General features: G+C 44.8%; 1 protein-coding gene across 1 annotated transcript in view; it reads right to left on the reverse strand.

Moving 5' to 3' along the window:
- Positions 1-9,565: 9,565 nt before the first annotated feature.
- LOC309333251 (mediator of RNA polymerase II transcription subunit 27-like) overlaps positions 9,566-26,882 on the reverse strand; it is a 75,526-nt gene continuing 58,209 nt past the window's right edge. The window contains exon 3 of the mRNA XM_081846673.1: positions 9,566-10,535. Coding sequence (XP_081702799.1) covers positions 10,401-10,535 — 135 coding nt within the window. The 3' untranslated portion in view covers positions 9,566-10,400. The remainder of the gene's footprint in view (positions 10,536-26,882) is intronic.

Here is a 26,882-nt window from a genome sequence, read left to right on the forward strand (position 1 = left end):
TGACATCTTTCTGCAGGGCCTGCAAGGCAGAGCTGTTCCACCAGGCCTTTGGTCAGGGCGCAGCCTGACTCCCTCCTTTGGCAATCCTCACAGAACTCTAGCCCAATGGTTGCCATTAATCTGATTTGAATTGATTTTATAATGAAATGATTTTAGAATGTTGTATCATTTTACTGTTGTTAGCCGCTCTGAGCCCGGCTTTGGCTGGGGAGGGCAGGATGTAAATAAATTATTATTATTATTATTATTATTATTATTATTATTATTATTATTCCATCCTCACTAGCTTTGCAGGATCCGTCTCTTTCATCCTTCCTGAGGAGTCAAGGAGCCAATACAAGCTGCAGGGTCCTGGGAGAGAGGAAGAAGCAAAGGGAGCCTCAGAGGCCCTGCAGGGATTCTCCTACTCTTGATATTCCCCTGCCCCTGGAGAAGCACAAATGGGACAGCCCCTTCCCAACAGAAGCCCCATTTCTAAACATCTCCAGTGGTTCCAATTTCATCTGTTTGCTCCTGACCCCACTTCATAAGGCTGGCATGGTCTGCACAGTAGTGACCTGAAAGTAGATCCCATTGAACTCAGTGGGGCTTATGGACAGAACTTGGTGCCAAAACCAGTCACCGTCCTGTCCCCAAGCCTGAAAACTGCAACCCCAGAGCATGGGCAGAAAATAGCAGAGTAGCTATTACATATAGGTGCCCCCATGCTAGGTGCTTGGGGACTAAATCTTGGGGAAGCTTTTCATCTCCAATTGGTAGGAAAGAGGGTTCAGTAACCTGCTGGTGGTGAGGGGAGGGGGGCTTCTCAGCCCATAAATTCAACTCACGGAATATTTGGTGGGCTGGATCTGGAGCACAAAGGGTCAAGTTTTGCTTGCATGAGCCCTTCTGTTCCTTCTTCCAACTTGTCAGGCAGGACGTAAGAGGTCAAATCTGGAAAGTATTTCATTCTGGGCGTCTTGTGGCAGAGCACAGAAGGCGTGTAATAAATTATTTTCAGTTCTGTCAAGAAGGTCATTCCCCAGATTCCACAAGTGCAAAGACCCAGGGGTGTCTGAGTTATGGGGGTTCTTGGGGTCCAGGTCAGCTGGCTAGTCAGGATTGTCACCTGCAGCGTCTATCTCAACTAAAGCAAGATGGTCTGCCTTGTACTGAGGGCTTATTGGAGGTGTTGCTGTATGTGGAAGCAGAGGAGCTTGTGATGCCACACTCTTGGGGGTCTCTCCGCCCAGCTGAAGTAGGGCGGTACCTTCAGGTGCCAGTGCTCATGAGGCGTCCTTCCTGCCATGATGGCTTGGCCTCCACAGGGCAGCCTCTCTTCTCGCCATGTTGGCCCAGTGGAGGAGGCCTCTCCATTGGGATATGCCAGGCAAGCGGCCTTGGGGGATACGCCAGGTTCTCCACTAGGACAGGTGAAGGGGGCGAGGAGGGAAAGCCCCTCTCTGTCTCTGAGGCCTAAGAAGGAGAATAATAATAATATAATAAGGGCTTTATCTCCTCAGAGGTGGATGGTTCCCTCAGGGGAGTTTGACCCCCCGGACCAACTTCCTTCGTCACCCCAAGAGTCAGCGCTAGGAGAAGGGCTCCACCTGCAGGCCTAGGGGAAAGGGGGCTCTTCCCCAGACAAGGCTGAAGGCTCCCCTTCTGGCCCCTCGGGGTCCCAGGAGCCCTTTCTGGACGGCCCTCACTTGCCTCCAAAATGGGCCAAGACGTCTGTTCCTCTCCCTCAGGCGGTATTTCCACAGGAGAAGTCGCTCCCCCTCCAAATTCCTGCAGGTCTCAGGGGGCCACTGGAGCCCAGTGGGGGGACTCTGGGGAACTGGCTTAACTGGAGTCCTCCCAGTACAGCCCAGACAAGAAAGAGAGGGAGCTCTCAAAAGAAGCAGCCATTGCAGAGAAGAACTGGAGTTGGCTGTTCTCTGCTGAGTGTCTCCTGCCTTTCTGAAAAGGCTTCCTGGGGGCTGCAATGCCTTGAAGGAACCTTGGGGTACGGAATGAGGAACCCCAAATGGAGCTCAGGCTCCTGGCAAATGGGGAAAGGAACTTCATATGGCATCTTTCCAGATGAGTCTAGGAATCTAGTTGTGTGTATATGCAAACCCACAAAAACCACTAGATGTTCTAATTTCTGTTTTTCACCCATGGGTGTTTTTGAGATACCGCTTACTTTATCACACTTGCCTGTACTATCTATTACACTATCAAGCATTCTAAGCACACTATAAACATGGGTACAGTTTAAACTTCTGTTGACTTTAAGCACCCCACCCGCTTTTAGCCAACGGCCTACTTTGTACTAAGTGAAGCTTGCAGTTACAGAAGCAGATGAGCAGATAAACAGATAGCTGGCTCATTCTTATTTTTCATTGATCCACGTTGTTAGATTATTCATAGGCTTAATGGCTATATGATTTATTATTTGTCAGCTTTGGCTATTGGCTTTCTGTTAGCCCTGCTTTTATGGTCATATCACATTTTTTCCCTACACATAGAAACTAGGGAGCTAAAGATGCTTTTTTGGCAGTGGGACAAAATGTCATGGCTAAAGTCTTGAGGGCAGAAACCAGAAAATTCCTTCCAGAAGGTTCTGTTCTTTTCTGCTGAGGCAGCTGGATATATTATGATTTGCCTGAGAAGGGCTGGAAGGGCCCCGCCTTGCCTCTTTCCACCTGGTTTGGGGAGGGGTCTGACAGGCTTCACAAAGGCTGCAGCGGCTACTCAGCAGAGAGGACTCCTTTTTTTAATTGGTTCTAAGTTATATTTTATCTGTGTCATTTTAAGTGGTGGGGGTGTTTTAAATTTTGGTTTACGATTTGGTTTTTACTGTGTTGGGGTGGGATTAATGTCTAGATGGGGCTGGGGGTTCGTTCATTTTTAATATAATTGTGAATTGTTTTTCTTTTTGGTTCTTTGGTTTGCTGGGGGTTTTTTCCTATTGTTTTCTATAGTTTGTATCTGGTTCCTAAGGGGAGAGGGTCAGGGCTGCTGGGGAGTGGGCCCCAGCTAATAGAATGGCTGGGGCAATTTCCACAGGTGAAGATGTCCTGAGACACCAGATCTCTGTGATCACAGGTAGGAGGAGGAGCTATGCTAAGACCAGACCACATCATTACCAAGGAGGCAGGTTTAGTTGTTCTCCGAAGACTATCTCTGCCTCCAGGTCTGGTCTTGACCGGATGCATATTGGAATCAACAAGGGAGACCCACATGACCTGAAGGTGTTGCTGTGCAATGGCAGGTCAATGATTCATAAGACCACTGCCATCCACGGCTTGATTGTGGATGGAGGACTTGACCTGGCATGTTTGACAGAGACTTGGTTGAATGAAGCAGATGTGCTTGTCCTTGCCGCTGCTCGTCCACTAGGTTTCTTGTACGCACAGCAACCCAGGTCATGTGGGCGAGGGGGGGGGTAAAGTGATTTTTAGGAAGTCATTAGTCTGCAAAAGGCATCCTATTGGGAAGACCCAGTTTTCTGAGTGCATGTTCCGGAAGCTGGGCAATAGGGGCAGTACAGGATTCCTTATGGTGTACCGACCTCCCTGCTGCACGAGCTGCTTCAGGTCGTGGCGGATATGCTCCTGGAGACACCTAGCTTGGTTGTCCTGGGGGATTTTAGCATCCATGTCAACACAACCTTACAAGAGGCCACTCGGGACATTGTGGAAAGCATGGGCTCCGTGGGGCTGTCCCTGAAAAAGTTTGGCCCAACTCATAGCCGCAGACATGCCTTAGACCTGGTGTTCACCTCTAGTGACGTGGGTGAACTGACACCAAGTAAAAGTGAAACCAAAGAAGTGCCATGGTCAGATCACTTCCTGGTGCAACTGGACTTCTCTGCGACCCTTCCCCTCTGCAGGGAGGTGGGAGCGATTTGGATGGTCCGCCCCCAAATGGTTTCCAGAGAGTGGTAGTGGATGTTTTATCCCATGTTGATGGCCTTTCAGCTGATTCCCTGGTGGCCCGCTGGAATGCGAAGTTAACCAGGGCTATTGACTGTCTGGCTCCAAAGCACCCTCTCCAATTGCATGAAGCCTGGACAGCCCCGTGGTTTTCCCCGGAGCTGAGGGCAATGAAACAATAGCTGAGAAGGCTAGAGCACTGGTGGCGGAAAACTCATTTTGAATCAGACTGGACACGGGTTAGAGCTCAGCGACGAGCCTACCAAGTGGCAATAGCGACGGCGAAGAGGGCTTTCTTCACTGCCTCTATTGCATCTGCAGAAAATAGGAGCAGGAGACTCTTTCAGGTTGTAGTGAAGTTGGGAAATTTTGGTATGTCAAAACGTTGGTTCACGCAGGTGTGAGGCATTGTGGGAGAGTTAAAACTGTGGCCTTCTGGGGAAGGGGTGTCTGGTCTCTTTAACTGTAAAACTCCCTGTTACAGATAGGTAGCCGTGTTGGTCTGCCATAGTCAAAACAAAACAAATTCCTTCCAGTAGCACCTTAAAGACCAACTAAGTCAGTTCTTGGTATGAGCTTTCGTGTGCATGCACACTTCTTCAGATACACTGAAACAGAAGTTTCCACCAACTACCACCGAAAAAATGTTACACTAAAAGGGACTCCACATGGACCCCTCCTGATGGACGCAATACCACACTGGACTTGTACATTGACTGCTTCCGCCACAGAATCCAAACAGATGTGACCAGAAAACACCATCGCTTACAACAAAATCTAAACCATGCTGAAAGGAGAGCCATAGATAATCTCAGAAACAACCCAGACATTATAATTAAAGAAGCGGACAAAGGTGGAGCTGTCGTCATCATGAACAAAACTGACTACATTCAGGAGGCTCACAGACAACTTTCCAATACCGCCTTTTACATAAAATTGGACTCAGACCCCACACAAGAATACAAAAAAGAACTGAACAAGATTGTTAAGGAGCTACCCCCACACATCCAAGAACAGATCCTCACTAACACACCAACAGAACCGCGACCAGGAACTTTCTATCTTCTACCTAAAATACACAAACCAGGCAATCCAGGACGCCCCATCATTTCAGGTATTGGCACTATTACAGTGGGTGTCTCCAGTTATATGGACTCTGTTCTGAAACCATATGCCATCAGTGCTCCCAGCTATGTACGTGACACCACAGATTTTCTGAGGAAAATACAATCTTTAAATAATCTTCCCAACAATACTATACTAGCTACTATGGATGTGGAATCTCTGTATACCAACATCCCACACAACGATGGTTTACAAGCTATAAGGAACACCATTTCAGATAAAACCACAGCGGACTTTGCCACCAAACTCTGCCAATTTGTCCTTACCCACAACAACTTCAAATTCGGTGATGACCTGTTCCTTCAGATCAGCGGCACAGCAATGGGCACCCGCATGGCCCCACAGTATGCCAACATCTTCATGGCAGATTTAGAACAACGTTTCCTAAACTCCTACCCACTCAAACCTCTCTTGTACCTGTTACAGATAGGTAGCCGTGTTGGTCTGCCATGGTCAAAACAAAATAAAAAAAAATTCCTTCCAGTAGCACCTTAAACTCAGTTGGTCTTTAAGGTGCTACTGGAAGGAATTTTTTTTATTTTGTTTCTCTCTTGTACCTGCGATACATTGACGATATTTTTATCATCTGGACACATGGTCAACAGACCCTGAACACCTTCCACCAGAAATTCAATGATTTTCACCCCACAATCAACCTAACAATGAATCAATCTATGCAAGAAATACATTTTTTGGACACTACTATAAAAATACAGGATGGGCACATAGACACCACCTTATACCGTAAACCAACTGACCGACAAACATATCTACATGCCTCTAGCTACCATCCCAAACATACCAAACAGTCCATTGTATATAGCCAGGCACTACGTTACAGCCGCATCTGTTCCAATTCTACAGACAGAGACTCTCACCTAAGAGATCTACAGCAAACCTTTTTAGAACTAAAATACCCAACAGATGAAGTTAGACAACAGATCAACAGAGCCAGACTGATACCCAGAGAGAACTTGCTGCAAGACAGACCCAAAAAAGAAAATAACAGAACACCTCTAGTCATCACATACAGCTCCCAAGTTAAAACAGTACAACGCATCATCAGAGATCTGCAACCTCTCCTGGACAATGACAGTTCTCTTTCTCAAGCTCTGGGAGGAAGACCTTTCATTGCCTACAGACAGCCACCCAGTCTTAAACAACTCCTAACCCACAATAATACTACAACCAGACCTAACACGGACACTGGCACCAGAGCCTGCAATAAACCCAGATGCCAACTTTGCTGCCACATACACCCGGACAACACCATTACTGGCCCCAACAACATCACACATACCATCTCAGGACTATTTAATTGCTCATCGTCTAACATTGTGTATGCCATAAAATGCCAACAGTGTCCCTCAGCTCTCTATATTGGACAAACAGGCCAGACCTTACGCCAAAGAATAAACGGACATAAATCGGACATCAGGAATCACAAGACAGAGAAACCAGTAGGAGAACACTTCATTCTCCCAGGACATTCTATACAAGATCTCAAAGTAGCTGTTTTACTACAAAGGAATTTCAGAAATAGACTGGAAAGAGAAGCTGCTGAATTACAACTTATCACCAAACTTAAAACCATGGAGAAACCTGGTCTGAACAAAGACCTTGGATTCTTATCTCATTATACATGACAAAGCCATTTTTCACCTTTTCACCCCTTGCATTTTCCTGTAAGACCTATTGCAGTCGTTAAGAGTCGTCAACAGGCTCATCACAGCTATCTGCCAATCACCCATTCCCACCACCCTTCTGAGTAATACCCCTCCCCACCTTCTCACTATATAGAAGGGTCTGGAAACTTCTGTTTCAGTGTATCTGAAGAAGTGTGCATGCACACGAAAGCTCATACCAAGAACTGACTTAGTTGGTCTTTAAGGTGCTACTGGAAGGAATTTGTTTTGTAAAACTCCCTGTCTTTAGAAGTGTGAATCAATTACATCCTGACTTTAGGCAGGATGGGATGTTATCTGATTTGCAGATCCTGGCAGCTGGGGGCTTGAATGTGGATTGGGTGTGAAAAGGTACAAAAGGCTATCAAGTAATTTACAAGTCAAGAGCCTGGTACCTGTCAGAGAGAGCTGGGAACAGAGCGGGAGCCTTTTGATTTCAAGGCCTCTGAGTCTAAACAAAGTTCAGCTGTGCTGGTCTCCTGTCAATCAAGAGATATTGTCTCATCATACAACCATTGGTAAATTGGTAATTAACCTAAAGAAATGATTGGTCCCTAAACCTGTCCTCCACGTGGGGTTTTCAAGGATAAAGGTTTGGGGAATTCAGATGCAAATTGCAGAACATCTTGCCCTGCTGTTTCACCTGAGGGCGTTTGACCAGTGAAAGGACTTTGACTACTCGCTGTGCTTTGAACTGTTACTGTGTGAGTATGATTTTAGTTAGCTTTTTATTTTCTGTTTGTAACCCTTTCAAGAACTGTGCAAACTTTTTGAGTGGCTTTTTCAATAAACCTGGAAAAGGACTTTTGCCTTTTGTATTTTGTGCCTTTGCTAGGAGAAGCTGAACTGGTGCCTTACCGTTTGGACACCTACCTGTTGAATTTCTTTCTGCGTCACGGTAAAGTGACTCAGGCCTGTGCAACCTGGTAAATATCAAAGGGGGTTCTCCTCCTTGAACCCCATTTGAGGGTGGCCCAGGAAAGGAGGTGGTGGTAGCTTTACTGTTTGGGCTTGTGACTTGCAACACCTAGCGAACTCTCCTTCTTCCTGCCAGGTCCTGCTGGTGTCTAGAGCAGTGTTTCCCAACCTTGTGCCTCCAGCTGTTTTTGAACTACAACTCCCATCATCCCTGACTAGTAAGACCAGTGGCAAGGGATGATGGGAATTGTAGTCCAAAAACAGCTGGAGGCACAAGGTTGGGAAACACTGGTCTAGAGGACTGGTCGGGGGGGGGGGGAAATAGTCCCCGCTATTACTACACAGGTGGTTCACAATTTAACAGAACCACCTTTGACATCGGAGCCTGGCAAAGACTCCAATATCTCCTGCAGTTTTTTGCAGATGAAATTGCTCAGATTCAGAGAGAGGTGGACTCCACTATGGGATCAGGGCCAGGGTGAGAGAGTGCTAGAGTCCTGTCTAGTCAAGCTGCATCAAATCAATTCAAATCTGTTACCTCCTAGGATGTGGACAGGCTGCTTGGACAAGTGAAACCAACCACCTGTCTCCTTGATCCTGGCTAATAAAAGTGAGCTGGGAAGAGACCCACTGCTTCTTAACAGACATCTTTAGACCCGGCTTAGCTTCATGCCAACGCTGCCTTCTCTCTCCCTACCCCTTTCCCTTTTCTTTTTGGCTCAGAGTCCTGCTCCCTCCATTTTATCATTCCCTTGGAGGAAATGGAGAAAGAAAGAGAGAGAAAAGCAAGGAGCCACACAGGCGTCCGCCCCCCGCCCCCCGCCGTCTGCAGCCGCTGGCAGGGAAGCGCCTCCTTCCCTGTCAACCAGCGGGGAAAGAAGCAAGCAGCAGTGTGCTGGTCCCGAGGGTTATCCGTGCGGCTAGGTCCAAGTCCAGTCCAAGGTCGAGGGTGCAGTATGGAGGCAGTCCGTCAAAGCTGAAGCTGGGTCCAAGGCAGGGAGTCAGGTGAGGTCAGGAACTCTGGCAGAAGAGCAGGACAGGGTGCAGGCAGGAACAGGCTACCAACAACATTGCTCCCGCGACTTGGGACTGGGGCTGGCTGGCTTTTATCTGCCCCAAGGCATAGGGCGGCCCCGGTCCACAGGTGACTTGCCTCTCCTAGCCTGGAGGCAAGCACTCCTCCTGCAAGAACTTAGTTCCCTCCGCCTCTCTGCCCTGAGCCTCTGCAGCCCAGGAGAGGCTGGAGGGTTACCAGACCCAGAGGCAACCTCAGCTTCCCCTGACAGGGCTGAGAGTGGAACACCTGCAGGCAATGGGTCCTCCATCACCTCAGGAACCAGAGCAGACTCAGCTGGTGCCTGCACCTGAGGATCCGGCACAGGTGAGGACCCTTCAGGCTCAGCTGGTTCTGGAGGCAGGGAGTCCTGTGCAGGCTGGGATTCCTCAGGTTCAGCCTCCGAGTCCGAATCCCAGGCCATCACAAGCAGCCTTGGAGGCAGGCGGGACGTGGCGAGAGCAAACAGCTACACACGGGCGCTCCAAATGCACGTGCGCCCACCCCTTGAAGCCAGCCGTGAGGTCCCTCCTCGCTCCAGCCTCTGCCTGAGCCCAAACTGGAGGCACGTTCACGGTCCAAGGCAACACGTGTGTAGCTGGCCGGTCAGGTGTCCTCCCTGAGAAGAGGAGGAGGCAGAGCCACGGCCGGGCTCGAGGGTCAGTGTCCTGGAGTTTTGGGCTCGTGCTGACCTCTCCTCACCCTCACCCTCACCCTCACCCTCACCCTCACCCTCACCCTCACCCTCACCCTCACCCTCACCCTCACCCTCACCCTCCACCCCCACCCCCACCCTCCACCCCCCACTTCTCCTTTCCCACCAGGGCAACCGGCGGCAGCGGAAAGAACGTGGCAGCATTGTTCACTCGAAGCCACTGCTTTCTTTCGGGGCCGGGAGCGGGCACGTTGAACATTTTGTCTCCCCCCTCATGATGGCACCCAGGGCGGCTTGCCCCCACCCTACCCCCCTTTCTCCACCACTGCCTGGTACCTGATCCTTCTCCAGTCTGGTCTACTAATCCTATTTTAAACATGCATGGAACCACACAATCATGGCATTTTGACGCTAAATTACTAACCAGCCAATTAGCTGTGGAAGCCATCTCCACAACCATCTCAACATTTTGAACCTATTGCAGATATAGATTTACCAGAAAAAATGATGTGTGGTACTATGAAAGCAGCAGTATGGCAGGAAAGAATAAGATATGCAAACAACATGAACAAACAGCAACATCCTTACATATTGAATTGAAACAATTAGAACAGCACCATAAACCAATTGGTTCTACAAAAATTAGGAAGCAAATCAAAGTTACATGTCAGAAATTGGAAACTATAGAAATTCTACAAATAACAAAAAGCCTGCTGTATCTGAAACAAAAATAAATATGGGAAAAGGAATCAAAATTTAAATTATTTGCCAATAATTTAGGCCACTACAAAGGCCACTACACTGTCTCCCTGCACCTCCAAATGCTCCCTCTAAGATGAGTGCAATGATGGGAGGGACTGCCAACTCCTCCAGCCCCCAACACCCACCCCGTGTTTATTTTTACTCCCCCCCCCCCCAGCCAAGTGCATAAAGCTGATTTTGTACAAATTAAGTTGTGAGTTGTCCATACAGATATTTGGAGAAACAGTAAAGAGGTGTTTCTTGGGACCCAACTTCTGAGTCTGTTTCCTCCACAGACTTCCGTCAGCCTCCAGGTTGTACTACTGCCTACAGGTGTCATGGAACTCCTCCAGTGTCCAAAAGTCCCGCCATGTGGGTGGTAGACCATCTTGCAGATACCTTCCGCAGCGCTGGCATGGAGCCTGGAACAGCTTCATGTAACTTCTTAACCAGGTCTTTAAAAGTCGGAAAGAAAAAGAAAGAAGGGAGGAAACTTAATATGGACACTCCCAAGGTCATCACTTATGTCAAGACCAATGATGCAGAGGATGGGAAATGTATCTTGGCTTGAGTCCAGAGAGAGGCAGACTTTAGAAGGAAGTATACCAAAAACCCACAAGGTCACAGTATAGCTGATAGTATACTTTATTGGAATGCCTGTCCTCTCTCAATAAGCAACAACATAAACAGAAATTCCTGCAGTGACAAGCAGGTATTTGGAACTGAAGGGTCACCATGGACAGCCAGGACTTCCTTGCAGCTAGACCAAAATCAAATTCAGCTCATAAAAAGTGACCTTTTCATTATGACATGCTGGAGTCTGCCTCTTGCATCCAAACGATATCTATCCAAGAGCCACATGCTTCAGAAATGTGAAATCATACAGAAACATTTCTAAAACCAGTTTCACAGCTATCCTTTCAAACACGTGCCTTAAGTCTCAGCAAGAATATATGCAGATATCTTTTGTTCATGGCCAACATGGATTTAAATCTTGATCAGAAAGGAGGGCCATGACTAGGCATGAAGAGTTGCCAATTTTAGGGCAGGTCTGTTTGGCAGTGCTGCCTCTGTTGGGGAAATATATAATCTGATATTTACCATCTCTGTTGTCTTTGGCACCTAATGAAAACCATCCTCTTTCAACAACCATTTTAAATAGAGGTATTTCCCAGTCTGTTTCTGTATTGGGGATGTTTTTAGATGATTAAACTGTTAATCACTCATGTATCTGCCACCCTGGGCTCCTTAAGGAGGAAAAGCAGGATATAATAAATTTAATAAATAAATATGATCAGGTCCATTTTGGCTGCAGTGATAAAAAACATACCAGTTTCTGTGACTCTTGGGCACAGAAGGGAACAAAAACACACAAAGCTGCCTAATGCTGAATCACATTATTGGTCTGTATGTTTTGCTATTGTCATAGGGAACCTGCAGCCCTCCGGGGGTTAGAAGACTGGGAAAGGTTGTGGAAGAAAGGGGTTAAGTTTACTGCATGTACTGCATTAAAAGAAAACATTACGAAAATGATGTATAGATGGTACTTAACCCTGGTAAAATTAGCAAAGATTTACCACACAAATGATAATTTATGTTGGAAGTGCAAAGAAAAAGAAGGCACCTTTTATCATATGTGGTGGACATGTCCCAAGGTGAAGGACTTCTGGGAAAAGATTTATAATGAGTTGAAAAAAATGTTGAAAAATACATTTGTTAAGAAACCAGAAGCCTTTCTACTTGGAATAATAGGATTGGAATTGCCCAAAGAAGATATTGGGTTGTTTTTGTATGCCACTACAACGGCAAGACTGCTATTAGCCAAAAACTGGAAATCGCAAGAAATACCAACAGTAGAAGAATGGCAGATGAAGATGTTGGACTTTTTGGAGCTGGCCGACCTGACTGGAAGAATCCGCGACCAGAAAGAAGAGGAGACACAAGAGGATTGGAAGAAATTTAAAGATTACTTAGCCAAATATTGTAACATAAAATAATTAGAAGTCACTTAAAAGTATCAAACAGGTTTAGGATTAGAATAAGAATGAATTGTAAAGCATTATGGATTTAGATCATTAAGAAAAGAGAAGAAGATAGTAAATTGAAGGAGTTAATTTTATTAGAAATATGATTTTGGAGAACTATTACATGGTGATATAATGGAATTCAGTTAGGGAGGATTTGAGGAAGTCAGTTAACAATGAAAGTTAAATGGGGTTTTAGAAGTAATAAGTGTTTATATTTCTGTTTCTTTTTTTTTCTTTAGTATTGTAATGTGTGTTTTTTTGTGTGTTTTATATGTTATGTCTGTTATAAATGTGGAAAATTAATTTTAAAAATTGGAAAAGAGAAACACATTATTGGTCTGTATGTTTTGCTATTGTCATAGGGAACCTGCAGCCCTCCAGATGCTGTTTGACTACAACTCCCATCATCTCTGAGCATTAGTGATACTGGCCAGGGCTGATGGGAATTGGAGTCCAACAGCACCAGGGTAGGAAGATTGGCCGACAAAAACTGGCAGCTGCCCACCCCCCCCCCCCATGTTTCAGGCAGGAGTATTTTCTGCACTTTCAGTATACAAAGCATCTGGTTCATAGCCTTATCTCTACAGAGATACTTTTTTACTATATTGACCCCAAATACCTACTTGCAGGTGTGCAGACTGAATTTTAGTTGCATCTACTTATGGAAAGTAGTGGGACAGCAGAGTATATAGGGAAAGGCCCATAGCTTGATATTGATCATCTGCTTTGCATGGAGAAGGTCCCAGATTCGATTTTCTTTTTTCTTTTTTTTTATTTTAAAAAAATATTTATTTATACAACAAGAAAAAACAAGAAAACACACACACACAAAAAACACAAGTACCAAATTACACACAAATTACAAAAATAACCATAGACACATAATTTTCTTGGCAAACAATAAAACATCTATTGGTCTTAACACTAAAGACCCAACTTCCCGTCTATTCCATATTTCAAGTTCAAATTACTTATTGCCAATACACATTTTTTTCATAATTAAACTTATTCTCAATAAATCTAATTTCTTCTCTCTACCTAGCAACTATTACTGAAGTTCCTCGAATGCTGCAACAGAATTTAAACTACTATATTTATTTTTCAGATATTCTTTGAAAACCTCCCATTTAGAAACAAATTCCTGTTTGGATTTATTCTTTATTTTTTCTGATAAACCATCTAATTCAGCATATTCTGTCAGCTTTTGGATCCAATCTTGTATAGAGGGAATTTCATTACTCTTCCATTTTGCTGCGATCAAAACTTTTGCTGTCGCCGTCGCATATAAAAAGATACCCTTCCTCTTTTGTGGAATATCCAAATCTGTTATTCCCAGGAGGTAGGTCTCTGGTTTTTTATTGAATGAGATCTTTAGCATTTTTTGCAGTTCTACATGTATACTCTCCCAGAATACCTGTATTTTCCTACATGTCCACCACATATGGTAGAATGTTCCTGAGTCTCCGCATCTCCAACAATTACTTGACACATTTTTATACATTTTTGAGAGTTTCCATGGTGTTAGATACCATCGATGTTGCATTTTTTGAAAGTTCTCTCTAATCGTGTAACAATTTGTGAATTTCCAATTGATCTTCCATAAATTTTCCCATTGGGCCATGGTTATTGAATGGCCAAAATCCTGAGACCACCTCACCATTGCCACTGTTACCTCCTCCTCCTTGACTGTCCAGTCAAGGAGGAGTCGGTAAGTTTTGGAAAGAGTTTTTCTTTTAGAATTTACAAGATCAGATTCGAATCGGGAAGTTTCTACTGAGAACCCCTTTTGTTTGTCAGATTTAAATTTTTCAAATAACTGATGGTATTGGAACCAGTCTGAAATGTGTTCTCTTATTTCCTCAATTTTTTTTAATTTTATTTGGTTATCTTCATTTTTTAGAAGTATTTTATATGTTGGCCAGCTTTCCTGAGTATTTTTCCGTTTTACTGCTATGGCTTCTACTGGAGAAGTCCACCACGGGACTTTAGGCTCCATCAGGTTTTTATATTTTTCCCATACAGCAAAGAGTGACTTTCTTATTATATGGTTGGTAAAATTTTTATGAATTTTCGCTTTTCCATATATTAGGTAGGCGTGCCATCCCCAACGGTTGTCAAAACCTTCCAGGTCCAGGAGGTCCGGATCCTGCAACGTGCACCAATCTTTTAACCAGGTGAAACAGGCTGCCTCATAATAAAGTTTTAGGTCGGGTAGGGAAAAGCCTCCTCTCTCTTTTATGTCTATTAAGATCAGGTGTTTAATCCTGGGTTTCTTCCCTTCCCACAAAAATTTGGAAATTTCTCTTTGCCATATCTTGAGACAACCTGCTTCACCGATGTGATGGGATAATGAGCTGCTTGTGCGTAAAAGCTTGATCCCTCTGGGGTTTGGCTGGTCATCCAAACCGATGCACTAACGGAGCCCCCAAAGCATGACTCCGTCAGTCGCTGGTAGAATCTGACAGTGGGCGTCTACGGAATCTACGCCAACATAAAAGCTGTTTGACAGACATGCGCTTTCGTGACTCTCTGCGTGACAGTTTCCGGCGAAGGGTGGGCGTTCCCAACGGGGGTCCCGTTACCTCTCCACTACTCTCACTGGAAGCATCCCAGAGCCTCCCCTCCGCTGTGACTCCTGCACTCCCCCTGCTGGTTCCCTCTTCTGCTGCAGATTCTCTCCTATTCTCCTGGAGCCTGTCCACCACCTGTCTCTCCGATGGCAGTTCCCTGACATCCACCTCCCCCCCAGGGCCCCCTTCACCCCCTCCCGCCTCCTCTCCCACTGGCGGTGAGGGCGGAAAGCCCCTGAAGGAACTCTCCTCGTCGTCCGAGGATTCTAACACTTCCAGCCACGGCGTACCGTCTCTCTCCCCGTCTTCCTCTTCTTCGTCAGAGTCGGCTTCTTCACCCACCCCTGACTCTGGGAACCCTTCAAACTCCCCTTCCTCATCGGTGGTCCCAAAGTGTTCCCTTCTAAATCGAGCCACGGGTTGCGGTTTTCTTGGGAAACGCTGATGAAATGTTTCTATTAAAACCTCGTCATTGACTACCTCTGCTGGTACCCAAGTGTTTTCCGACTCTGCTTCTTATATTCTTCCTTGGCTTTCTCTAAGTTAAGTTGAAGCTGACGGTGGATCGCCTCCATCTCTTCAAAAAAATATTCCGCCGCCGGCACGCTCCACCTCTCCCCTCCCTCTCCTGGGAATGCCCGGGGGTGACACCCATAATTTGCCAGGAAGGGACTCATCCCTGTGGACACGTTCTCCGCGTTGTTGTAGGCAAATTCTGCTAGAGGTAACTTATCCACCCAATCATTTTCTCTGTCTTTTACATAACACCTCAGGTATTGTTGTAAAACCCCATTTGCCCTTTCCGCTTGCCCATTGGTTTCTGGGTGCCGGGCAGTTGAGAAATTGAGTTCTACGTGCAGTAAGCTCATAAGTTTCCTCCAGAACCTGGAAGTAAATTGTTTCCCTCTGTCGCTCAAAACCCTCAAGGGGGCGCCATGCAACTTAAAAATATGTTCTACAAACAACTTGGCGGTTTCCTCCGCTGTGACTGCATGTGAACAGGCTATAAAATGACACATCTTGGTTAATTGATCTACCACCACCATGACAGCTGTTTTGCCTTTGGATTTTGGAAGGTCCGTCATAAAATCTATGGATACTGCCTCCCATGGCCTTTCGGGCGTGGGTAAGGGTTGTAATAGCCCCGCTGGCGCCACCCTCTCTCCTTTCGCTCGCTGGCACCTGTCGCAACCCCTGACATATTCCCGTACGTCCTCCCTCACCTTGGGCCACCAAAACTCCCTGGTAACCAACCACATGGTTTTGTGCTGTCCAAAATGTCCCGCTGTGGGGCTGTCATGCAACTGCTTGAGTACTCTGCCCCTCAGTTCCCCGTCGGGTATGTACAGTGCCCCTTTGTAATACAACGCCCCGTTCTTTTCTTCGAACCCCCCTGTGTTCTCCTCTGTCCTCCGGAGCTCTCTGAGTTTCTCTTGGGCGTATTCATCATTCTCCGTACCCTCTATCAGTTCCCTCTGCCCCACCAATGCCGCCCCACACACCCAGCGGTCTTCAGGGATTACATGCCTTGCCTCAGGCGCTCCCTCCCCCTCTAAGTACTCAGGTTTCCTGGAAAGAGCGTCCGCCCTCACGTTCTCGGAGCCGGGTACGTAACGAATCTCAAAGTGGAATTTGGAGAACTCCTGGGCCCATCTCACTTGTCTCTGGTTCAGCACTCGGGCTGTTCTCCAGTATTCCAGATTTTTGTGGTCAGTTCGGACTTGAACCTTGTGCTGCGCCCCAGTCAGTAAGTGCCGCCATTTCCGGAATGCTTCATGAATGGCGAGCAGTTCTCGGTCGTACACTGTGTAGTTCCTCTCGGATTTGTTCAACTTCCGCGAGAAGAATGCACACGGTCTCCATTCAGACGTATCTTTTCCCGGCTGGAGAAGAACGGCCCCCACCGCTCGGTCTGACGCGTCAGTCTCCACTCTCATTGGTTGTTGTAGATCCACGTGCAAAAGTTGCTCTTCCGACGCAAACGCTTGCTTTAAGCGTTCGAACGCCCTCTGCGCTTCTCCCGTCCAAACAAATTTCTTTTTGCTACTAAGACAATCCGTGATGGGCGCTGTTAAATGGGCAAAGTTTTTGATGAATTTCCTATAGAAGTTTCCGAAGCCCAGGAACCTTTGCACGTCCTTCTTGGTCTTTGGTGTTTTCCATTCCAGTACCGCTTGAACCTTGCTGGGATCCATGGCCAATCCCTTGTCAGACAACCGGTACCCCAGGAATTCCACCTCCTTGGTATGAAACTGACACTTCTCCAGTTTCACCCACAGCCGGTTTTCTCTCAGCTTGCTCAGTACCTCTCTTACATCTCGCACATGCTGCTCCTCGTTGTCTGAGTACACCAGGACGTCATCTAAGAAAGCTACGCAGTTCTTGTAGAGCAGTGGCCCCAGGACGTGATTCATGAATGATTGAAAGCAGGCGGAGCCCGCTTGTAATCCGAAAGGCATAACGAGGTACTCAAAGGCCCCCAAGGGGGTGAACATAGTGGTCTTCCACTCATCCCCCTTTCTCACACGTATCAAGTTATATGCCCCCCTAAGGTCCAGCTTGGTAAAAATTTTCCCTTTTCTCACCCGTGTTAGAATGTCATCAATTCTGGGCATAGGGAAAGTCACTGGTTCTGACACTGCATTTAGGGCCCTGAAATCACATACAAGCCTGGGCTTGCCCGTGTTTTTTTTGTCCACAAAGAACACTGGGCTGCCCCCCCACCGCTCGTGACTCTCTGATGAAACCTCGCTTGAGATTCTTGTCAATGAACTCCCTTAACTCCTGCATCTCACTGTCTGACATTGCATACAGCTTGCCCACTGGCAATTGTGCTCCTGGGAGTAAGGTAATTTGACAATCAAAGGGTCTGTGCGGGGGCAGCTTATCTGCTTCTTTTTCGCTGAATACGTCAATCAAGTCAGCGTATTGTGGTGGCACCCTCCCCTTGTCCATCATTTCCATCCCTGCTAGAGTGGCCCTGGCGCCTGCCTGAGCCTCTCCCTCCTTGCAGTGTTCTAGGCAATGTGCTGATCCAAAGGAAACCACTCTCTGATGCCAGCCTACTAGCAGATCGTGTAGCGCCAGCCAGCTCATACCCAAGATAATAAAAGCTCCTCCCAAGGTGGCTACGTTAAACGCTATCAGTTCGGTGTGTCGTGCCACCCTCATTATCATTGGTACAGTCTGTTGGCTCACTTCTCCTCCCAACAGCTCCCTCCCATCAATCGTGGTAACCTGCAAAGGCTTACTCAATGGGATAGTCTGTATCTGGTGTGCAGCTGCAAACTCTTTGCTCATGAAATTACATGAGCTACCTGAATCCAATAGCGCCTTTATCTTCAGTGGGTGTCCGTTTGCCAGTTCCAGCAACACCTCTATCACAAGCGCTGGTCTTGGAGGTTCCGGCGTGGGCACATTCATTACTCCCTGGCCTGGCTGCTGTGCCCTGATGTTGGCAACCAGGCGTTGGCTTTTACTTGCTCCGTGATTTCTTCTTCCTCCTTCCCCCCAACAGTTCCCGCCATCCCTTGCCATTCCTTCCTTTGCGGACAGACTCTGGCAAAGTGACCTGGCTGTTGGCAGAGATAGCATCTCTTGCCGCTCTTTCCCTCCTTCTTCCGCCCTTCACTGGTGTTTGAAACTGCGCGCGCGCGCGCTGTTCCAAGTTCCATCGGCTCTGCTGGCGGGAAAGGCTGCTCCGGAATCTCTGGAATGCGGAAGTCCTTCCAACGTTCCCCCTTTCCTTCCCGCTTTTCCATAGCTCTAGCTTCCTGGCGTGCCCCAATGGACAGCGCTGATTTAGTCAGCTGATCCATAGACTCCGCCCTAGGCGCCCGGGAAAGTTCATCTTTCACTGCCGGAGAGAGACCTTCTTCAAACAGCATTTGAATAGGTTCACTAGCAAGGTCCCACCCAAGTCTATGAATCAGCATGGTGAACTCAGTCCAGTACTCACGTACAGATCGGCTCCCCTGTTTACACGCCATTAACTGCCTGCGCACCACTCCCTGCTCGATCTCGCTGGAAAACATCAAGTCCATGGCGCGGAAAAACTTCATTGTGTCCTTTAAGATTTCATTATTGGCTGCCATCAGGGGCCGAACCCAGTCCCTCGCCCCTCCCTCTAGATGGCCAATCACGTACGCCACTCTAGAGTTCTCGTCGGGGAAATCATCAAACAGCAGATTGAGAGCATATTGCATCTCTGTCCTAAAGGCTTGATAGTTCCGGGGATCCCCCCCAAATTTCTGCACCAGTCCAGGCACCCGTCTGGCAAGTGGGGTGGTCTTCCCCTTATCTGCATCTTGAGCCCTCCTCTCCTCGAGCCTCGCCGTTTGCAGTGCCAGCTGGACCTCCAACGCCCTGTACCTTTGTTCCAGGCTTGGATCTGCCCCGGCTCCTGCTCCCCCGGTTCCGGCTGGTTCGCTCATGATGCCTTCTGCTTGCACAAGCTGCTTTCAAAGACTGTCAGATTGCTGTGATGGGATAATGAGCTGCTTGTGCGTAAAAGCTTGATCCCTCTGGGGTTTGGCTGGTCATCCAAACCGATGCACTAACGGAGCCCCCAAAGCATGACTCCGTCAGTCGCTGGTAGAATCTGACAGTGGGCGTCTACGGAATCTACGCCAACATAAAAGCTGTTTGACAGACATGCGCTTTCGTGACTCTCTGTGTGACAGTTTCCGGCGAAGGGTGGGCGTTCCCAACGGGGGTCCCGTTACCTCTCCACTACTCTCACTGGAAGCATCCCAGAGCCTCCCCTCCGCTGTGACTCCTGCACTCCCCCTGCTGGTTCCCTCTTCTGCTGCAGATTCTCTCCTATTCTCCTGGAGCCTGTCCACCACCTGTCTCTCCGATGGCAGTTCCCTGACAACCGAGTATCGGAATCATTTGAAATAAAAAGATTAATTTTGGAAGCACATTCATCTTTATAATGGAAATCCTACCGAGAAATGTTAATTTTAGTTTACTCCAGGTTACCAAGTTTTTTCTAATCTCTAGCCAAGTTTTGGTGTAATTATCCTGAAATAAGTTTATGTTCTTGGGGGTGATCCAAATACCCAAGTATTTCGCTTTTGAAGAGATTTTCAAGCCCAATATTTTTTCTAAGTGGTTACATTTTTAACAAGCATTTTTGTTTTTGTAATATTCAGCTTAAAGCCTGCCACTTCTCCAAATTCTTTAATCAGTTCCAGCACTCTTTTCAGACTTTCTTTAGGGTTTTCAGTCATAACGAGTAGATCGTCCACGAAAGCTTTAATTTTATATGTTTTGTTTCCCAGAGTGATGCCTTTAACAAGCTGATCCCTTCTTATCTGATTGTTCAATACTTCCATCACCAAGATAAATATCAGTGGAGACAGTGGGCAGCCCTGTCTGGTTCCCTTGTTTATTTTGCACTCCTCAGTAATTCTTCCGTTGATGATCAATTTTGCATATTGTTCTGAGTAGATGGCATTTATTCCTTTACAAATATTTTCTCCCAGTCCGATTTCTTCCATTAATTTTTTCATAAACTTCCAGGACACGTTATCAAAAGCTTTTTCAGCGTCTACCAACATAATAGCTGCTGGTTTATCAATTTTAATATCCAAATATTCTAATACATTGATCACACATCTAATATTGGATTGCATAAATCGTCCGGGAAGAAATCCGGTTTGATCTTTATGAATTATCTCTTTCAGCACCATTTTTAATCTATTTGCAAGAATGTCTGCAAATATCTTGTAATCGTTATTTAGCAGTGCAATGGGTCTGTAATTGGCCATGTTTGAGGCTTCTGTTCCTTGTTTATGGATAAGAGTAATAGAGCTGTCCTTCCAGGTTTTCGGAAGTTTTCCATTTGCCAGAATATTATTCATTAGGTCTTTCATGGGAAGAAATAATGCTTGTTCTAACTTTTTATAGTAATTAGCTGGAAGACCATCTGGGCCCGGTGTCTTTCCTAATTTTGATCTCTGTATAGCTTGTTGCACCTCCATAGCTGTTATTGGTGAGTTCAAGATTTCAGCTTTTTCCTTAGGTATTATTGGTAGTTTATTTTTGCCCAGATAATCAATTATTTTTTCCAGAGTCTCTGGACCTTCATTATATAGTTTTCCGAAAAAACTAGCAAAGTTTTTACTAATTTCCTTAGGTTCTTGAATCCATTTGTCTTCAATTTTAATTTTATTGATAATTCTATCTTCTTTTTTCTTCTTTAATTGCCAGGCCAGAAGTTTACCAGGTTTATTTGCAAACTCAAAATTTCTATGTCTCAACCATTTTATCTTCCATTCTATCTCTTCATTTATTATCATGGAGAATTGCATCTGTAAAATTTTTATACTTTGCTTAATTGGTTCATCATCTGGTTTTTAGAAAAGGATCCTTTCCTTTTTTCTAATTTCCTCCCAGATCTCCATTTTCTTCTTCTCCTTTATTTTCCTTTGGAATGCGTTTTGTTGTATAAAGAAGCCTCTTATGATGGCTTTACCCGCGTCGCAAACCGTCTCTAGATCTACTCCTTGATTTAAATTAAACTTAAAATATTCTTCTAAGATTTGCTTGGCCTTCTGTACAATTTTTTCATCGTTTAGCATACTCTCATTAAGTTGCCACCTTTTAACCTTTTCTTCTTTTCCTTTAAAGTTAACCCAGACCGCGCTGTGGTCAGAAATTGTCCTTGGGTGGATTTCTGCTTTTGTAATATTATTTAATAAATCCTTTGTTGTCCAGATCGCGTCGATTCGTCCCGCCGATTTATGTGGCTCTGAGTAATGTGTAAATTCTTTCTCTGTTGGATTCTTAAACCTCCAAGCGTCGAACAAATTCAGGAGTTCTATTAATTGGAAAAATGTAGTTGGGAGTTTGTTCTGCCTCTTTTCTTTCTGTTTTATTGTCCTGTCCATGTTTGGATTGACTACTCCATTAAAATCTCCTAACAGTATAATTTTTCCCCCTATATATTCTATGACTTTTTCTTCCAGGAATTGATAGAATTCGGATTTTCTTTCATTTGGTGCATAGATTCCAATAACTATCACTTTTTCATTATTGATCTTAACCTCTATAATCACTGTTCGGCCTTTTTCATCATTATAAAGCAGTTTTGGCTCCAGCTGAGGTTTTACATAAATTACCACCCCTCTCTTTTTTTCTTTACTTGATGCAATAAACTCAAGCCCCAATCTCTTATTTATTAATACTCTCTTATGTTTTTCCGCTACATGAGTTTCTTGCAGACAGATTAGATCATATTTTTGCTTAACCAGAATATGTTCCACCTTGTTCCTTTTTGATTTTTCATTTAAACCATTTACATTCCAAGTAATAAATTTATAATCCATACTTTATTTCTTATGCTACGTCAACAGGTTAAAAAAAAAAAAATTACACATTCAAGGCCTCAGTATAATTTAATAAATTCCCTTCTTAGATCTGTCTCCTAACTCTCAACCGTTTGTTCAATATCCTCTGACTCTCCCAACAATTGCCTTTTTCCTCTGAGGTCTTTCCGGTACTTTCTCCAGAACTTGTCCGCATCTAATGCCGACAAGCACTTTCTACGTTTCCCTTTGAAGAAAAAAGAGATGCCTTCCGGGTACTCCCACCTATAGTCCACTGCCTTTGCCTTTAATGCCTCGGCCAGAGGTCTATAAGCTTCTCTCTTTTTTATCAACCGATTTGGAATAATCTTGTGGACGATAATATCATTTCCTTCTGATTGAAATTTCTTCTTGTTACTAGCTTGTAAAATTCTGTTTCTGAAATCCATAGAGTTAAAAGAGACTAAACAATCAGCCGGCCAGTTGTTTACTTTTGCTACATTAGATTTGACTCTGAATGCTTTTTCTATTTTTTGTGCTACTTCTGCTTCTTCTAGGTCTAACCAAGCTGCTAGCTCTTTTGAGATTTTTTTCTCAATTGTTTCCTCTGCGTCCTCCGTTAGTCCTCTGAATCTTAGGGTATTCTCCCTTCTCTGCATTTGCAACATCGCAATAGAGTCCAAAGTTGAATCCTGCTGTGCTTTCAGATCTGCTGTTTCTTTCTTTCCTTATCTTATTCCTTATTCCTTTTTCAACTCTCTATTTTCATTTTGTAATTTTTTCTGAGCTTCCTCTAGGTTCTGTGTTTTACCTTTAAGGTCTAGCACTATTTTCGTCAGTTCTGAATTTTTTTTGTACTAAATTGTTGACCTGAGTTGATAACTCAGCTGCTATTTTCACATTTTCATCTATTTTGGCTCCCATTGAAATAAGTTTTTCTTCTGTTGCTTTTGCCTTTTCATTTACATTATTTTTTAAATCTTGGATATCTTTCTTCAAACTTAAAATTAATTCTCTCCTATCTAATGGTTGATCCATGTCAATTACAGAAGTTCTCCTGATTTGTGAGGCTGATACTGCCGCAGAACCTGACACAATTGTTTTTTTACCATACATCACTAAGAAATTCAATTAGCTCACTAGGTAATTTGTTCTCTTCCCTTCTGTCTTACAGATTGGATATCAATTAAGTTCAATCTTTCTTAATACAATCGTGTCAATATTTCCAATGTGATAATTAATGAATGTCAATTAAGTTCAATCTTTCTTAATACAATTACGACAATTTTACCAGTCCGATCGTGATCTCTGGCCTATGTATCCACTATTTTTTTATATTCCCAGTTTCACTAAATATATTTTAAATTGATTATGAACAATTATCTAATTAGTTACAGCCAAGTATCAATACAGCAATATCACAAATTCATCAGATCAAATAAATATAATAAGTGATTGCAATCCTTGCATTTACTTAATCATTCAGGGTAATAGATCAAATGTATAATTCTTTAAACAGGTTAACGGTTCAGTTAGTCTGCACCTTGCAACAAAGCTAATGACATCTGATGCTAATATCAGCTGCATTAGCTACCAATAGATAGCGAAAGGCTAAGCAAACAAGAACAGAAAAAACAGAAACAAAACAAAACAAAAAAAACACACAAGACAAAACGACACAAGTTGAGAACCACACAAAAACGACCAGAAAAACAACAAAAATGAAACAAACAGAGAAACAAAACAAAACAAAAACACAAAAGAAATGCAAAGGAAAGAAACAAAGAAAGGATAGAAGGGTAAGAGAAAGATAAAGCAAAAGAAGTAATAATAATAATGCAATTTATAATTTGTAAAGAAATAAAGAGGGGGAAGAAAATACGAAAAGTATATTTAAATAATAAGAAAAGAGCTGGGGAGTATTTTGAATTAATAATGTACAATGCAATAATGTTATGTGCTATTAAGTTCTCTCTAGATGTTACTTTTCCAGAGGTAACAGGAATGCTATTCCAGTAATGGGTTATAGGGTCTATAAGAATTTATGAAACCTTGTCTCTTTCAGCAGATTATGATGCAGCGTTTTGGGATCTTCAATAGTTGCAGATCTTGCAAAAATCCCTGTAATTGCTCTTATAAGTCTTATTAGAGGAACGTCTTTTTCAAAAGAGGGCAAAGTTTTCTTTCACCAGCTGATGTCGCTGTTTGAGTCACTCCCTCTCTGCGATTTTCGACCCCCTTCTCTTTCTATGTCAGTCTAATATGTCAGTCTAATATGTCAGTCTAATACAGTTCATTTCCGTTCCTCAAACCAGGAAAATGTCGGTCTAAGAAAATGTCGGAGCGCATGAGTCAGCAGAAGTACTCTTAGCTGTTATTAAGTTGATTTATACTCCGTAGCAGTCCACAACCGAGGACAAACAGAAATCCCCAGAAAAGGAGAATAGCCACACTTCTTGGGAGAGGAGAGGCGATGTTTATCAGTCTTGTGACAGTTTTATAACTTTGTAATCAATCACTCTCTCACACACTCCCCACCGTTCTCTGGGAGTCTCTGGCCTCTTATATTCCTTTTGCCAGCGTGAACAGACAGTTGAAAACTAACTTGTGAACAACAGTTAATTTTATACTGAAGAGTCTGGAGACCCCTTTATATATTTCACCACTTGGGAAAGGTCTTTTTTATTATTTCTTCTTCATGACTTCTTGGTTTATTTCTGTCGCAACACTAATGAAGCCACAGGTAATCTTTATGTTCATAACTCCAGCAGAAAAAAATGGCTAAAACGTCTTAGGTATTAATGGAATAGACGTCTTTTTTGAAAAAAACCAGTCTGATATAGCTTGTAGGTAAATCTTGGTCAGTTGCGAAAAGCCATTTAGGTTCAAACACTTTGTTTTAAGATCAAACACTTTGTTTTTAGTCGTAAATTAGCAAGTTCAGTAGGTAAAATAGGCTAATCGTTTAGGTTTGCTTCAGTTTGTTAGAAGTGTAGCCACAGACATACCCACGGGCTCGAGCTTCTCGTCAGCAGAGGGTTGCAGGAACTAGCACCGAATAAGTTCTCCCCCTTCTCCCCCTTCTTGCTCAGCTTTTAGGAGCTTGAAAAAGGTCTGGGGGTCCTCTTCTTCATGCTGCAGCAACGCCATATCACCTGGAATCTCCTTCCAAGGCTTCGGGGTCAGCTTAGCTTTAGCTCCCCCTTCTAGCTCCACTAACGAACGCGTACCTCCCGACCTTGGCAGAGTGGGAGAGACGCATCTGACCATGAGCAAAGACTACGCGGAAGTCCCGAGAAGGTCCCAGATTCAATGCTCAATGGCATCTCCAGGTAAGGCTTGGAAAGACCCCTGCCTGTGTATGGGTTTCTTGAAGACATATTATATCGGCTCCTTGTTCTCTGGCTAGCCTGGATAACCTATATCGTTTACGGTTGGATGTAAGACCATTGACATTCAGTGAAATAATTTTGACTGAATTAACCATATTATTTGTTGCTTTGAATTTTGTGTACGTTAAGCTGAGGATTTCTCCCCCCATACAATTCTTTACCCCCCTCCCCCCCATGGAAGAGAAAATATATCGAGGAAGAATTTTCATCCCCTCTCTCCACATTCCAAAAAAGCACGCATCCCCTCCCTCCCCTTAACCAAAACATTTTTAAGACGTAACATCATGCGAGTGTGTTCTTGGTCTTTTCTCTGGTCGTGTTGAAGCTTCACCTGAGTGTCCTTCTCCTGCATCCACCTCTTCCGCTGCCTCCTCCTCAATTACCTGTAGTAGTAACTCATCAAGTTCGATTCCCAGCTGCGTCAATAAAATCCCAGCCTCTGTTGGGTTCTCGGCTATAAACCTTTTACCATCTTTAAAAATCAGTATAGAGGCAGGGTATGCCCAGGTAAACCTTATGTCGTTATTATGCAGTTTTTGTGCATAAAGTTTCATTTGGCTTTTTTGCCTTAGAGTAGCCTGGCATATGGGACGCGGGTGGCACTGTGGGTTAAACCACAGAGCCTAGGACCTGCCGATCGAAAGGTCGGCGGTTCAAATCCCCGCGGTGGGGTGAGCTCCCGTCGTTCGGTCCCAGCTCCTGCCTACCTAGCAGTTTGAAAGCACCCCTAAGTGCAAGTAGATAAATAGGGACCGCTTTCTAGCGGGAAGGTAAACGGCATTTCCGTGTGCTGCGCTGGTGCTGGCTCGCCAGATGCAGCTTAGTCACGCTGGCCACGTGACCCGGAAGTGTCTTCGGACAGCGCTGGCTCCCGGCTTCTTGAGCGAGATGAGCGTGCAACCCTAGAGTCGGACACGACTGGCCCTGATGGGCAGGGGTACCTTTACCTTTACCTAGCCTGGCATATGTCTCGACTCACCCACACTCTTTTCCCTTGGAAACTCAGTTCTTTAATTTTCTTCAAAGTCTGGTATACCTGCTGTTGCAGCTTCTCTCTAGAAAATTTAACTATTACATTCTTGGGGGATTTTCTCCCCCTGGGCCCTCGGCAGCGATGGGCTCGTTCCACATCTTCTGCCTTCAAACTAACTCCTTGAGTACATAGCCAGGGTCTCAAAGTTTCTTCCAACTCTTTAGCCTGTATTTCTTCCGGAATTCCTCCCAAAATCATATTAGCTCTTCTCTGGCGGTCCGACAATTCTGCCACCTGTTTAGATAGAGTAGTTACCGTACCTTTTTTTCATTTTTTCTGGGCTAGCTCTTTAGCTTGAATTGCTAATTGCTTCACCCCCTTAATTTGACTCCTATCCGTAAGACATCCTCCTTCACCGACTTGATATCTTCTCTAATGTTGTTTTGGGAGGCAAGCATTAAGTCCTGAAAAGCTGCTAGCTGAACTGATAAATCTTTCAACGTTTTTGCCATCCTTAGGTTGTTAAA

This window comes from Podarcis erhardii (genome assembly GCF_964252035.2).
Source record: "Podarcis erhardii genome assembly, chromosome: W".
NCBI lineage: Eukaryota > Metazoa > Chordata > Lepidosauria > Squamata > Lacertidae > Podarcis > Podarcis erhardii.